This window comes from Lepidochelys olivacea (genome assembly GCF_965140295.1).
Source record: "Lepidochelys olivacea isolate rLepOli2 genome assembly, chromosome: 1".
NCBI lineage: Eukaryota > Metazoa > Chordata > Testudines > Cheloniidae > Lepidochelys > Lepidochelys olivacea.
The window spans coordinates 50,533,885-50,550,487 of record NC_140411.1 but is presented as its reverse complement, the minus strand read 5'-3'; the positions used below and the strand labels follow the sequence as shown (position 1 = coordinate 50,550,487).

Sequence of the window (16,603 nt, the reverse complement as noted above, 5' to 3'; positions counted from 1 at the left end):
TGTTAAATTCGGGCAAACGGAACCTTGCTGGCCCATAGCTGTACTTAATTTCTCCAAACGGAGAGGCCTCATACCCAACAAGAGATCATTACTATCAATATTTTAATTGTTATACTGACCTAGTGGGACCTCTGAGGGACAGGGGAAGGGTCAGTTTTTACTTCCCCGTATTCGGTGGCCCATATGAATGAGTGTGCTCAACGGGAACAACGAATTGTGCTGGCAAGTCACATACTTACAAGCATCTGTATTTTATTAGCTGTCTAATCACATTTTTCAAAACTATGCGATATACTCTAACCCCCCCATAGCTTATCTGACCGCCGTAGGCAAGCTCCAGACCCTCTCCGTGGTGTGTGATGGCTGGGGCATTACTACAAGATGCATGCTGGGGTGTCATGTAGGAAAAAGCTGGAAAACAAAAAAAGTCAACTATTATTTGTATGTGCTGAATGTCCCTCATAGGGCCCAATCTCACATTCCTTAGACACCCAAAACTCCCACTGACTTCAAAAGAATGCATGACCAAACCTTTAGACTGATTAGTGAGGTATTTAACTCAACTACATAGATTTTTCATTTGCAGTGTAACTTTGAAGCTGAATTATCAGAACAGCGCTTTAAAATGAGCAGAGTTTGAACTCTGAACCCTCTCCAACAGACTTTTACCGCTCAAGCTTAGGCTCTGAATTTCTCAGCTTTTGTGGACAGAAGTCAGCCCTTTAACCTTATTTTAACAAAGTTTTTTGTGTTATAATATAGTGTAAAAGAGAATATGAGAGACACCACAAAGAAAGCACTTCTCTTATAGGGTAGCTAGTAGCAACCTCTAGTCAGAAAGCCTAACACTTCACATTTTATAAATTCTCGTGGTTTTCTTTTTGAGCTAGTCTAATACCTCTGTTGTTTGCAACATGCCTTTGAAATTTGGCAGGGGGAAAGCCCTCAGGTTAGAGAAGTACCTTTTCTTCGTCCCATGAAATTTTATTCAGGCGTTATTGAGATATAAATGGTACGAAATCATCGTTTCCTTTCTCTCATTTGCATTCCTGAGGCAAGATTTGTCAGATAGCCAAAATGGTAATTGAACATGAACGTTCTGTGGCTGGGCCTACTTCCAAAGCAGCAACAATGGACCCTGATTTGGGAAGATGTTTGAACTTTCAGAGCAGCTGTTGGAGGGAAAGAGCCAGGCCAAGTTCCACCTGCCTTCCCCCTAACTCATCACATGGCTCCATGGGCCCAATGGTGGAGCAGGATCTCTCTCAGCTGATGTGTTCTGGGCCTGGCTCTCCCCAACCAACTCCTGGACCCACCACCTGGCCCCAGTGGACAGTCCCTCAGTGAGAGATAACAGATTTCTCCTGCTACTGCCATCTGAAATTAGTCCTATCGCTCAAATGGCATAAGTATATACTTCAGTGGTGAAAATTCAGCATTCAAAACTTGCTTGTGAGGCATGGTGGAGGCTGTTACAGCTGTGTGTAATACTCTGTTTTTACCTTTTTCCTTTAAAAAAACTCTAGGAAATAATGTGCAAATAAACTACTTTAAAAGAACATTATTTAGGTTGCACACTCTAGCACCTAAATGCTTGACTTTGCAACCTGAATAACATAGAATCATAGAATCATAGAATATCAGGGTTGGAAGGGACCCCAGAAGGTCATCTAGTCCAACCCCCTGCTCAAAGCAGGACCAATCCCCAACTAAATCATCCCAGCCAGGGCTTTGTCAAGCCTGACCTTAAAAACCTCTAAGGAAGGAGATTCTACCACCTCCCTAGGTAACGCATTCCAGTGTTTCACCACCCTCTTAGTGAAAAAGTTTTTCCTAATATCCAATCTAAACCTTCCCCACTGCAACTTGATATAAACATATGTTTATATGTTAATATGTTATGAATATGTTCATATGTTAAACATTCTTTTAACATATTGTTTTTCATGCAAATATATTGAACAAGTTTTTTCACATGTGTGCAATTTTTGAATCTTAGACCACTGTTTAGGCCCCTAAATAAGTGCCCTTATTTTCAAAAGTGTGAAGCACTCACCAGCCCCTATTGAATTCAATATTTTTGAATTCAATATATAATTCATTATATATTTATTATTATAATTCAATATATTCAACTGGGGCCATTCATTCTTTACATAGTTATTCTCTATTTCATAGCTTGTAATTGCTCCAAGGGGAACTATATATAGATTATTATACTGGTGAGGATTTTTTAAATGTATATTATATACTCAATACTCTACGGTGTTATTACAGAATTCCAGATTTTTTTAAAACTTGGGTTTTGGGGAAAAAAAAGCTCAATCCAGTTCCCATTAAAGGCAATAGACAGGCTCCTAATAATTACAGTGAGGGCTGAATCAAGCCCAAGGAACATACAGCATATTGTAAAGTCTGAATACCTCAATCTTCTATGTTAGAGCTCCTAGAAAGTGCTGGATTGATAACACTGGAAAACTAAATCTTGTGTTTAGCCATTGAACAAGTACAGCAGGGTCCTTGGCAGTGCAAGCTTTCCCGCACCACCTCTGGGGAGAACCTCACTCAGGGCAGGTCTGTACCACCACTTAAGCTGTGTAACTTAAGTCCCTCAGGGCTGTGAAAAAGCCACCCCCTGAGCAATGCAAGTTACACTGACCTAAGCACCATCCGCACCGCTCTCCCACCGGCATAGCTTCCGCCTCTCAAGGATTTGGAGTAATTATGCCGACAGGAGAGCGCTCTCCCATCGGCCTAGCATGTTTTCACCAAACGTGCTACAGCAGCACAGTGTCCTCAGTGTTCAGTCCTTGGCTCCTATGCAGAGTCTCCTAACACAGGATCAGCTGTCCTCCTCCCATAGACTAACCCATAATTCTTATAATAGGAGGCTAGGCTGCTGGCAAAGTTTCCTGCAGATCGTCCCCTTGAGAAGTCACAAGAGTTTGGGGGACTGAGTTCTCTCAAACCCATGTATCTTGGAGATAAAGGTGTCACAGTAAAGGGTGCCCCAGATCTGCAGGGGCATAGGTGGCTGACCCCTCCATGCTATTCAATTGCACTTAGTGCCTCCTGGCAGCATAGCTTCTGCGTGACCTTGGTATGCCATTGGCTGGGTTCCCCTGCAGCTGCTACTGAGCAGCTGCAGCCCAGACCCAAATGGAGTTAATACAGTTCCAAGCCACTTTAAGGATGTCTGAGGATAATCTGGAAGGCTGTTTAAGTGGGACAATAGGCCACCCACTGGGCTTCCAATTACACGGCTTCTGCTGTACGATATTGTTATTTATTTATTAATCACTGTTTGGTGCTGTGCATGTCACAAAAGGAAGACAGTTCCTGAGTCTGAAGAGCTTACAGTATAAAAGACAGGAACAACAAATATTGAATGCGTAGGTACTGTATCAGAGACATATGACGTTGATGATTCAAATTGCGCTGCCATTGTGCTGTGAAGGACACATTAAATTGACGTCAGTGTTGCTGTTTTTATAGTATGATTTGCAAGCTTTCCCCAAATTCTGTGCAGCTTTCCTGACAAGTGTTTTGATAAATATTTTTTAAAAGCCCAACCATCCTGAGCTAAACTCTGGATTGTTTATTTGGCATGGATTTTACTGTCTTTCCTTCAAGCTCAGATGTCATGTTTTGTTAAAGTTCTAAATATACAGCCCTCTCCCATGACTTGAGGCAGTGACATGAAAGTGTAGGTAGCATTTCAGTGGCCTCTATCTCTTTGATCAGGACATCAGTGACAGTCTTTTTGTCGTCACAGCCTTTTGTTTCTGTGAAGGTTTGGTTATCATTCACATAACGGATATAAGCAGATGGGGAAAGCTGTCTGCTGCCATTGGCACATCAACAGCGTGTGAGAAGTTCAAACAGACTGGATTTAATTTCAGATGCCAGTAACAGGAAAACTAATAAATCTGATAATTGGTCCTCTAATTTCACCAGCAGAATCTTTTCACCATATTGGAAGAACCCCAGAAAGCATGTCATTATTTTATAGATGGCTAAATCTAAAAGCAGGGGTTGAATTCCTGGTTCCTATTAGAAGGTAGTTCTGTGTTTTGATGGAGTGGGTTCAGAAAGCAGTCATGATAATACTGTAGCTTTCTCTGTCTCCAGTCCAGCTAAGTAATGAGATCAACTCTTCCGCTTCAGTACTGAAATAATCCTTGTGTTCTGATAGGGTCAGTGAAAAACGAATTGCTTTTGTTTTCATTGTTTGTTTGACCAAATGATTTCAGTATCTTTCCACAAGGGAGCTGGAGGCCCCTTTTAAAATATTGAGACAAATTGTGCCTTTGGTTAGACCTGAGCAATTCCATAGAATTCAGTGGGGTACCTGAATATAAGCCACTGTCTGTAGGATCCTACTTCCCCTTCTCCCATGTATAATTATTTGCTCATTTGTTCTTCAAGTGCATATCACATTGTACTGATGGCAAGGAAAGACTTTGCCCCTTGAATCTGGAATGTTTCCTCTTTCTACTCCAATTTCTCCTCTCCATCAGTTGCAAATAGCTGATGAGCATAGGGCTCCTTTTTAAAGTATTTAGAAAGTTGCTGGCAAAATCACCTCTTGAGGTGTGTGGAGACACAAAGCTTATGCTGTCCCTCGGCTTTTCAGCAGATACCTCTCCAGTGCCCATTCTCTTGCTGACTTCTGGAGTTAAAGATTGATGACTTGATTGAGGTGCTGAGCAATTTCAGAGAGAATTGCACATTCTCAGTAGCGCTGAATATCAGATCAGGAGTTCACCTCTAAAAACTTGAGTCTCTCAGTGAGCTACCTGGTTCAGCCACACAGAGAGATGAGCTGATTTTGCAGGAGTGTACTGGCTTATTCCATTTTGAAGTGATAATAACGCCATAGCAACTTTATTTAGATAGACTCTAAGTGCTAGGCTAGTGAGTATAAGTGGGGCATGGTGACAGCTCCTCCTCCTCCCTCAATTTTTCCAAGAAAGGACAGACCTGGCGTAGGTGCTTAACTCCAGGAGAGGGTTCACAGCTGTGAATCCCAAGCAGAGGGAGGCACCTTCTTTTAGGTGCCAAACATCCTTTAAGGGGCAAGGCTTAGGTGGCTCCCCACTCAGCATGCTGGCTGTTGTGAATCCCATTCTTAAGCAACTAACTCTCCTATGCAGTGTATAGGGAGCCTGGGAGCCTAGCTCAGAATTGAGTATTCTTCTAGGTGGCAGGGTGCCTAAAAGTTAGGCTTTGCAATTCTCACTCTAAGTCCCCTTTGTGGATCTAGCCCTAAATGCCTAAAGTGAGGAATCAAATCTTAAATGCACTTTTTGTGGTTCTAATACATCCTTTGGGATCTCATAACATTCGTTAGGGGTTTTAGAATGATAACATTACACACACAGTGGGCAAGTCACATTTTCACTCTGTGCCTCATTTAAGCCAGCTGTAAAATGGGTTTAATGATCTTTATAGCCTTTATAAAGTGTTTTGTGGTGTGTGGATAAAGAGCTAGACATTAGGTAGTGACAGCGGTGACATGCCCTTCTGATTCACAAGTCTGTAGCATGGAGTGAAATAAGTGTAGTGAATCCTGCTGTGTAAAGTTACAACCCCACAAGCAGGTGAGAGGATCTTTTGAAATCATGAGAAGTCATGCCCTTGAATTAGTGGGATGCTAATCTTTGGATTTTTCTTTACCTCTAGACGACTGAACACATTGAACAAGTGTGCCTCAATGAAACTCGATGTGAACTTCCAAAGGAAAAAGGCAAGTAAACATTATGAAAACCTCTGGGCTTTGTTCTTACCATTGTAATGAGAGCTCCTGCAATCAGGCCCCAAATCAGGAAAGCACTTAAGTTTAAGTTAAGCATGTTTAACTCTAAGCATGTTTTTAAGTGCTATCCTGAATAGGGATGGTTTCCTGATCAGGGCCTTTAAATATGAATTAAAAATAAATAGCTGTGAATAGTACAGCAGGGTCAGTGTTAAAAGACTTACATGGACACAAGCAGTAATTTAAATGTTATATATGTTCAATTCCAGTCAAGGGGAAAAGGGAATTATGCCTTGGTATTATAATGTGTTGTCACATTTGCCCATATCATGTGATCACATAATGGAAAATCCTTCCAGGAAAAAATGGAAGCTTCTGTATAAACAATAGCTTTCCTTATTTCTCATGCTGACTTACTACCAGTTAACAATATGAAAATAAACCATGCCGTACTTACAACCTCTTTGTATAACACAGGCAATATTTAAGGCTCAAAGGGTTTCGATAAGGAATGCAAAAAATGCTTATTGATTTTTAAAAAATTGTGATGGCTCCAGCATAACAGTTGAGCTTTTTAATTTACTCATGACATTGGCGCAGGGGTACTTTATAAGCAACACCATATGATGGAAATCATTGGTTCTGAGAGATATCGCTATATATCACTTTTTCCCCTCAGAGTGTTTGTCTAACACTTTCGAAAACTGCCCATATGAGGTGCTCCTCTTGATACCACTGGCAGTTTAATCTCTTTCTATCCTGCTGTCTGTGCAAAGGAATTCAGACAGAAGCTGTCCGGACATTTTCTTACCTTCTATTCATACCAGATTGTTCTTGTGTGCGACATTCATCAAACAGCCTGTCCACCATCCTTTCTGGCCATTCTCTTCCAAACTGTGTATACGCCAGTGAGGTCCCATCCTTTTTTCCAACTTCAAACTTGCAGGGGTTTTCCTGCCTTTGATAAGTGTATGTAACCTTCATGTTAAATCCCTGTTCTGGTCTCTCTAGAACAGAGAGTGCCAGTCCACCAAACAGTGTGGCGGCTTTATGATGTGGACAAATGTGTGCTATAGGAAGAGACTCAGCTCATCCAAATTCATTTTAGTGTTGAAATACACACCCAAGTCTCCATTGGTGAAAACCTAATGTACTAAGCCCATTGCACCATTTCGCTGCTTCAGGTGGTTTCATTTTTCTTATTTTTATCAAAGACATTGCAGCTTAAACAAGAGAGGGAATAGAAAAAACAAAACATGGATGAACACTGGCTATGCTATTTAAAAATTGTTGCAATGTTACTTCCTGCCTTTTTCCCTGCATCCATTCCAGATCAGCAAAAGGGAAAGTGGAGATTGGCAATTTAGGGTTCTATTCACAGGGGGTGTAGGGGTTTCTGCACCACCAAAATCTGTGTAGATGCAGTTCGTCGCTGTGCCAAACCTGCCAGGTTCAGTGCAGATGCCTTCTGTCGTCATTTTTTGGTTAACTTAAAATTCCCACCTCTCTCCTCTCATCCTAAAACATTCAAGGAGTGGCCAACTGACCCCTATCACTTCTTGGGGTCTTTGGTGAGTGGACAACTGGCCCTTCTCCTTCCCCACCCCCACAACCTTGCCTCTTCAGAGGCAGAGACCGCCACTCTTGTGATATTATTGCAAACCCCATGATTTTAGGTGGTGGTTTGGGGGTGGGGGTTGGCTTTTTTTTTTAAAGTTGCTCTTTATGTCAGGAAGAGACAATGATTTTCTCACTATCTTTGTTGTTACTGAAGATAGCCACCATCTCCCATTGTTCTGAATGGAACTGAACTCACAGGCTTCCCTTATTTAGCATGGCCACTATTTCCCTACAGCCTTGACAAGTGGAAGTGCCCTTGTAAACTTAGTCACCATTTCAGCGCAACAGAAGCTAGACAACCAACGCTCAATGTAAACTCGTTCCCCCATAGGTGTCTGAGGCAAGAGAGGATGAGAGAACAGGAGAATGTGGAGGGGCAGGGAATGAGAGTTGGGCCAGCAGGCATGCAGGATGACTGGAGCAGAGGAAATTGTGGGAACAAAGAAATATGAGGGGTGGGGAGGAGGACTAGAAGTCAAAGTAATATTGGGGCCTGGGTGGGAAACTGGGGACGGAGAGACTGGACAATAAGAATGCGTGGAAGAGCTTATAACTGAGTCTCCACACAACGACGACAGATCTGGGAAATGTTCCTGTGGTCTAAATGCTGTCTGTACAAATAGCCTTTACAATAAGCTGTCTTACTGGAACACAAAAGCAGCCTACTATTACCCGGTTCTGAGGTTCAACATGAACGTTTTGCACAGTTCTAGTCTGCAGCTGCTTGACAGATTCATGAAAACACAGCTAAGCAAGCTGCCAAACAGCATTATCGGGAAAGCTAATCTGGGTGAAAGCTTGTTCCACTCACTCTCCCCGCCTCCACCCACCCAACCACACATCACTCGAAGAGATACATATGCTATGTGGGGGATTTAGTAATTCAGTTTCCATTAACTTCAGTGAGATTTGCACAGATAAATCTTCGTATATTGTGCTGAAAATATTCCCTTAAGTGATTTGGACAGATAAAAATTAGCCTTTGGATTAGCTGCCTTCTGCAGGAACCTCTCATGAGGAACCAAGGTGACATTACAGAATCAAAATTTTTGTGGTTTTGATTTTTCAAGGAAAGTTGACAATTTTCCATAGAAAATTTCAACACGACAAAACTTTTTCTCATTTTCATTGCAAAGTTCCGGGAAGAAGAATCCATTTCCCAGCCAGCTCTAGTTAGCAAGTAATCCTGGCTCTGTTGTAGTGGGATGTGGAATTCATTCTCCACCACTGTTCATGTTCATTGTTCATCTCTAGCCACTGTTTAAAAGTATCTTTAAGCTTTTTGTCCTCCAAAGGATATTTTAGGTAGAAACATTGTTGGCTTCATATTTACTGCCCTTTCCTGTTACAGTCCCCATCTCCCTTAATTCTCTTGCGCATTGTTTCTACCACTTTAGCTTTATTTCTTTGGGTTTTAAGACAAAGGGACTAGACCCTCATCTGGTGTAAATTGTCATAGCTCCAATGACTTCAATGGAGTTCTCACAATTTTTACCAGCCGAGGATCTGCCCCAATGTCTTTTATTATGTTTGCAGTGTAGCTTACCATTTTATTATTGTGTGGTAGAGGGCCCTCAGCATCTAGGCAGTGGACTGCTTTATAATGGGAGATGAAATTCAGTGTTGACAGATACAAAGTAATGCACACTGGAAAACATAATCCCAACTATACATATAAAATGATGGGATCTAAATTAGCTGTTACCACTCAAGAAAGAGATCTTGGAGTCATTGTGGATAGTTCTCTGAAAACATCACTCAATGTGCAGCGATAGTCAAAAAAGCTAACAGAATGTTGGGAATCATCAAAAAAGGGATAGATAATAAGACAGAAAATATGATATTGCTTCTGTATAAATCCATGGTATGCCCACATCTTGAATACTGCGTGCAGATGTGGTCATCCCACCTCAAAAAAGATCTATTGGAATTGGAAAAAGTTCAGAAAAGGGCAACAAAAATTATTAGGGGTATGGAACGGCTTCCATGTGAGGAGAGATTAATAAGTTTGGGACTTTTCAGCTTGGAAAAGAGACAACTAAGGGGGGGATATGATAGAGGTCTATAAAATCATGACTAGTATGGAGAAAGTAGATAAGGAAGTGTTATTTACTTCTTCTCATAACACAAGAACTAGGGGTCACTAAAGACAGCAGGTTTAAAACAAACAAAAGGAAGTATTTCTTCACGCAACGCACAGTCAACCCGTGGAACTCTTTGCCAGAGGATGTTGTGAAGGCCAAGACTATAACAGGGTTCAAAAAAGAACTAGATAAATTCATGAAGGATAGGTCCATGAATGGCTATTAGCCAGTATGGGCAGAGATGGTGTCTCTAGCCTCTGTTTGCCAGAAGCTAGTGTAACCCACACACCTCCTGGGTGTGGTCTGTCCGCTCTAGTGGCACCGAGACCACTTAGAGGTAAATGAATCTGCTATAGCCTTAGCTAAGAGACATATGGCTTGTAGCTCCAGAGGTCCCAGGTTCAATGCCAACGGCCGGGGTCTGTCGGCGTAACACTGGGAATAGGGGATGGATCACTTGATGGTTACCTGTTCTGTTCATTCCCGCTGGGGCACCTGGCATCGGCCACTGTTGGAAGACAGGATACTGGGCTAGATGGACCTTTGGTCTGACTCAGTATGGCCGTTCTTATGTTCTTATAAAATAATGGTTAAAATATTTAAAATATCTACCCTAATGTTTTTTTTAAATATTCCCGTTGTGGCCCTAGTAAGGCCATAATATGTGGATTTTATAAGTGCCTCACTTGTTTTCAGTCCTCCTCCCCATGAATTCCCCCTTCAGTAACAACTGTCACACAGAACCAGAAGGCATAGCTGTCAAACAGTCCGTCCCTTTTCCTGCAGAAAAGATGACCAAAACAGGACCAGCGGTTTCTAGCTCTTTTTCTAGTGCTTCTCCAGCTGCTTAATTGTTTGTTGTCCCTAGCTGCAGAACTTAGGCATTTACTCCTGTGAACTCATGTCAGCTGTAGAAGAAATGTGTGCTACTTGTTATACATAATATAGAAATGAATCAAACCAGCTTTTCTGGTTTAGCAGCTTTATTTTATTTTACAGTTTGGACAAGATCTAAAATTGATGTGTCAAGCTTTAAGTGATGGCCTAGCAAAAGCTTACAACAACAATATGGCTTTAGGGCGATCTGCCACTTTACTGATTACATCACAATGCACATCTTTCAAACTTCAGTTTTATTTAAGATGTATTTTACAAATTATTTTACATTTTCTAACTAGATTAAGCAGCCAGGTTCTAGATGGGAGATAATACAACTTTACTATCAGAATGGCATATAAAAATACTGCTAAGAATAGATTTTTAAAATGAGAATTTTCCAATCCCAAAATAGTCTTTTTAGTTTATGCCTTGTTTTAGTCTGACAGCCTGTTATATTTTACTGCCTTACTGCTGCTTCCAGGAATGAGGGAGTATAAGACGACTGTTTCGATGTCATATAGGTGAAGTTAGTTTGTTCTACTTTAAAACAACTGTACAGGAATAGCTTGGTATGGGACTGGTTCAAAGTCAATAGAAAGATGCTAATTGACTTTAGTGGGCTTTGGCTTAGTGAGTAGTGAGCTAAACAAAAAACTGCATGGCCCATGCTGACAGTGTATCCGTTTTGTCTGGGACAACTGAGTAGCAGAATCTCATATTGACCTTTGCATCTTTTTATTTTAATGATTTTTATTTTATTTTATTCGGTTACTACATTGTTGCCATAGTTTATCGTGCTTGGTATTTTATCTCTAAATATTTGTTTTTGTCTAGAGGGTATGTGTGTATAAATGAACAAATTTAACTGAAGACTTAATCTTCCTACAGGTTAATTCAGATGATTAACTAGGTTTTCCTGCTGCCATTGCAAATATCTGTTTACTTCTCACAGCAAAACAAAATATGATGGGGGGATAGTTTGCTTGAGGTATGCACATGGCCCTATTACTGTAGCATCTCATAACCTCATAATCTTTAATGTATTTGTCCAGCCAACACTGCTGTGAGGAAGCCCCTCCCCTGCCCCCGTATTCTTAAAAAACTGCTTAGGCCGCAATCCTGCATTGCGCAGAGCGCAGGCAGACTGCTTGTGCCTGCTCAAAGCCCTGCTGAAGTCAACAGGCCCTGCATGGGCACATAGTCCATTCGTGAGCTCTATAAGGCAGGAACAGGGCCTTATTCCTTCTATGGTAGCATGTTAATTGCAGAGTCTTTGCTCTGGAATGAGAAAGGCTGCAGTAAAAGAGCTGATGATATCCATTATGCTAAGAACAGACTGCAGTCTTCTAGAGCCAAGTTGCCATCTATGGCTTTCACTGTATGAGCAGAGGATTCATATTTGTTACAATGTAATCAGAAAAGGAAAAAAAAGTGCATTGTTGAACAAAGTGTAACATGCTGTTTTCCAGAGTGAAGACTCAGATGAAGAAGACTTCTGTGCCATCAGTAATAAATGGACTTTCCAAAGGACAAGCAGAAGATGGTCTCGGGTGGACGACATTGACACTTTCCTTCACCGATCAGATAGACATGAGTCTTCAGGGGACATTAAAATGAAAAACACCCCTAGCAGTGAGAGCGTCCTTACTGATCTAAGTGAGCCTGAGGTCTCGTCTATTCACAGCGAGAGCAGTGGGGGAAGTGACAGTCGGCATCAGTCTGGTATCAACAGTACTATCAGGGAGATATGTGACTGCTCAGGACAGCATAGTCTAGAAAACACACTTACACGTTACACCACTCCCATCAGCTGTACCCTCTCCGAGATTCCAAAGGAGATCACAGATTACTCCTGTAACCTTAAGAATGAGAAACCAACACGAACGAGAGCCAAGACCTTTCTAAAGCGCATGGAGACGCTAAAGCCTAGAGGTGCACACGGAAAACTAAAGGGTGTCTTAGAGATAAGCGGACCTATTCTTCAACATGAGCCAAAATCCTTAAAGGACATGCACTATATGCAGATAGTGAATGGAGACCTCCAAAACTTAACCCAAGATGCAGCCAAAAGAGGACTTTCCTTTTCTGCCAAGTCCAGCAGTGACAGTAGTCAGTCAGAAAACAGCAGCAGTGGCATGAGCACGCCATGTTTTAAGGAACGCAAGTGTTATGAAACAAACAAGCGAGGTGGTATGTACCTGGAGGACCTGGATGTTCTTGCTGGAACAGCCCTGAGACAAGTAGACGAAAACTGTAAAAATGAATTTCACTCCCAAGAGAACCTGGTTGTGCATATTCCCAAGGACCACAAACCTGGAACTTTTCCAAAGGCACTTTCCATTGAAAGTCTCTCACCTACTGACAACAGTAATAGTGTAAACTGGAGGACAGGCAGCATCTCTTTGGGCAAACAGAAGTGCTCTACTCCTAAAGAGCCCAGACTCATGGCTTGCTGTCCTAAAGAAAGTAGAGTTAGTATTTATGACAACGTGCCAGGTTCCCACTTGTACGCCAGCACTGGAGACCTTTTGGACTTGGAAAAAGATGACCTTTTTCCTCATTTAGATGACATTTTGCAGCATGTCAATGGACTTAAAGAGGTTGTAAACCACTGGTCAAAGGATTTACAGCCAGAGCTGCAAAGCAATGATTTATTGATTGGGGAATCTGCATCGCTGCCATTCCAGTCACCCACCCAAATCACATTAGACTTTGAGGGGAACTCTGTTTCTGATGGTCGTACTACACCCAGTGATATGGACAGAGATGGAACATCTCTCAATGAATCAGAAACCACTGGTATTAGGGACAGGAGAGACTCTGGTGTAGGGGCATCTCTCACCAGACCAAACAGGTTGGTAGCATAATTCCTTAAATAATTCCTTCTGTTTTTCATTATTAATGGGATAGGTTGTGAAAAACGATATAATAAAGCAGGGGCACACTATCTGAGCATTGTGAACAGGTGTCAAAGGGTCATGATCACCCTTCCTTGCCCATATTGCTAAATTGGGAGGGGGGACCCAGCTAGATAAAAAGGTGACTTCTAGGAGAAGGGGGCCCTGGTATGAAAAAGGTGCAGAGTCATCGTAATAGAGCAAACTACAGTGCACACTTTCTTCCACAATGTATTTTAGTTAAAAAAACATGGTGTCATATTCACAATGGGATGTATATTCAAACTGGCCTCTAAAATGTGCCCATCAGTTTGTGCAAACAGAGGCAGGCACCAAATTTTCATGCACAAAATTAGAGTCCGCTTTGAAAAAGTGGCCCTGTGCTCTTATGTAGAATTTACAGTTTACCCCAAAGCCCATCCTAGTTGGTTAACACCCAATGTATTTGTTAATGGAAATGTAAGGCTGGACCACCCTGAGTGACACCGAGTGTTTGGAAAATCATTTTGCATTATTAATGAATTTTGTGAATTTGAGAGAAGAGGCTCAGTTGTGCCCTGAAGACACAGGCCTGAATAAGGGACTTTGTGAAGCTGCACTGCCGGGGGTGGGGGTGTCTGAACGTGCAATGGGAGTGTGGCTGCCAGGCATGGTGCTATGCACTCTGTGCTCCGAGGCCAACCGCTTCCATGTGCTCACCCACAAAGGTTCCACTGGACCATTGTTTTTATTTTGTTTTCAACAATTAACATGAGAAATCTTTGAAATCTCCTGTTTGTTCTTTACAGCACTGGACACCACACAAAAAATCAAGCTTTGAGATACTTGAGTTTTATTTATACCCAAACAGCACCCTCTCACACCTACCTTTGCTTTCATTTCTGTATAGTTCTCTTAACACTGAAAACTCACTCAAGTGACACTTTTCAGAGTAGCAGCCATATTAGTCTGTATTCACAAAAGGAAAAGGAGGACTTGTGGCACCTTAGAGACTAACCAATTTATTTGAGCATAAGCTTTTGTGAGCTACAGCTCACTTCATCGGATGCATTCAAGTGACACTGTACATGCCTATGAAAGCATCACTGGTTACCCCACAAGCACATGAGGTTTTGTCAGAGATGGCTTCAGTTAGGCAGCCTTTGTCCAACCCACAAAGCAGGGGATACAGTTACTAACTAAAACATATCATGTGGGAGAGGATCCAGGAGGCAGGAAAGTGAATTTAAAAGAAAAGATACCCACATACTCTTACAGATTATGGAATGTATACCTGGGAACTGCTTACTAAACACCGTGTACTAAAACAACTGGTCACGAAAGGAAAGAAACTTAGCACTTAGACTATTTTGAGGGACTCCTATGCTATCGCTTACATTCTGGTATCAGTCATTTGAATTACTCTGGATTTATGCTGCTGTAACCAAGAGCAGAATTTGGCCCTATGTTTTTTGATCTATGGGTAAGAACACATACAGATCCAGATATGCGTTCAAAGGGCTTAACACTTCAATTACTTACAACCAGCCATATTGCTTACTACTGTGTTGAATTCCACATGAGACTACTCACATATTAAGCACATGCCTAAATGTTTGCAGAATTTGGGCCAAAGTTCATACCTTGAAGAAGAAATGCAAAGGAAATGCAAATGAGTTATCTGCAATAGTCAGTATATAAAATGAGTCGGTATATAAAGGAAGTATCTTGGGTCAGATTCAAAGCTCGTTAAAATCAATTGGATTCTTTCCATTAACTTCAGTGGGCCTTGGATCAGGCTTCCTAGAGCCTCACAGAAGCTAGGCACTGCATTCTCTGTCCCCAAGAACAGTCCTTTTCACAAGAAATCACTGATTTTACATTGACAAATACTGTATATCATCACATTTTTCTTAATTGTGGCACGGTTTAACTTCATTTTCCTTTCCTCCTTTCTTTTGCTGAAGGCGATTACGCTGGCATAGTTTCCAGATCTCTCATGGCCCGAGCCACTCCGCAGCATCGCTACAGCTCAGTAATCAATCAGCAGCCCAACTGAATCTACTGCAAAAATTTTCCTTACTTCGCCTTACTGCCATCATGGAAAAATACTGCATGTCAAACAAACATGGCTGGACATGGTAAGTGCATTATGTGTCTCACAAAACAGATATATTTAGAAGGAAATTGTTTCTCCCAATTATATTATTATCATTCCACTAACCTAGCCCCTTTCATCTGAGAATCAGAAAGTGCATTTCGGTCCATAGTTATATAGTGAGTCAGTGGCAAAGCCAGAAATAGAACCCAAGAGGTCTGATCCACCTCCCTGCTCTAACCACTAGACACCCACCCTCTCTCTAATAGCAGCCAGAAAAATAAACAAGAAGAGTAGGAGTGAATAATTACAAAGAGGAAATTTTAAAATAAGGTTCTCTAAAACTAAAGTTGTGGTTTGAAAGAAGCAGCTTTCATCAAGTATACAAGTTTGTTTTTGTTGTTTTTAATATTAAAAAGAAGCAATTAGCAGTGGGTAGGTGGAAGTCATCTAGAAAATATTATTCTCCCATATATGCAGAAACATTAGTCTAATAATGATAATAATAATACTTCGCAGTGAGACAGTGCTTTGCACCTTCAAAGCACTTTACAAACATTAACTAATCCTCACAAACGCCTCTCTGAGCTTGGCAAAATAATTAAGGTATCTCCAAAGATACAGATGGAGAAAGAGAGATGAGAGAAAGCTAGAGTCACAAAAGGACTTAACTCCCTCTTTAGGTGCCGAACACTAAAATGTCAGCACCACTGCTCAACTGCTGGCTAACCCTGGAGGAGCCTAAAGGTCATCGGCATCTCAATTTCCACCATTAAAAGTCCCCTAGCTGCCTAAGTTTCTGCCTCTGGAAATGCACACAGCTACCTTAGTCTAGGTGCCCAGGTGCCTAGATCCTACAGGGATGCTGCAACTAGGCATTCCCCTGCCTAGCTCAGCTGTGGGGCCCAATCCAACAGTATTCTCAAGGCCTGTCTAATGCACCACAAAACAGACAGCATGAGGCACGGGGGTGGCAGCCTCTTTTATAAAATGTATCCCACTGGTCAGGGAACTCAGCTGAGATGTGGGAGACTCTGTGTCTATTCCCCCACTCTGCATGATGAGGAGAAGAGCTGTGCATTTGGTTCTCCCACCTCTCCCAATAAGTGTGCTAGCCACTGGGCTATGGGGGATCCTGGTATAGGGCTATTCCTCAATGTCTCCTGTTGAAGCTGTTCCACAGTGTACAAATACATAAATATTCAGTGGGGGAGTGAATGATTCTATAGTCCAATGGTTAGGGCATCCGCAGAGAGGTGAGAAAACCCCTGTTCAAATCTCATTCCCT

At 41.8% G+C, this 16,603-nt stretch overlaps 1 protein-coding gene across 3 annotated transcripts in view; it reads left to right on the top strand.

Moving 5' to 3' along the window:
- STARD13 (StAR related lipid transfer domain containing 13) overlaps nt 1-16,603 on the top strand; it is a 475,243-nt gene that overhangs the window by 434,936 nt on the left and 23,704 nt on the right. For all 3 annotated transcript variants that reach the window (XM_084616651.1, XM_084616653.1, XM_084616652.1), the window contains 3 exons: nt 5,686-5,749; nt 11,811-13,195; nt 15,185-15,358. In XM_084616651.1, coding sequence (XP_084472777.1) covers nt 5,686-5,749; nt 11,811-13,195; nt 15,185-15,358 — 1,623 coding nt within the window. The remainder of the gene's footprint in view (nt 1-5,685; nt 5,750-11,810; nt 13,196-15,184; nt 15,359-16,603) is intronic.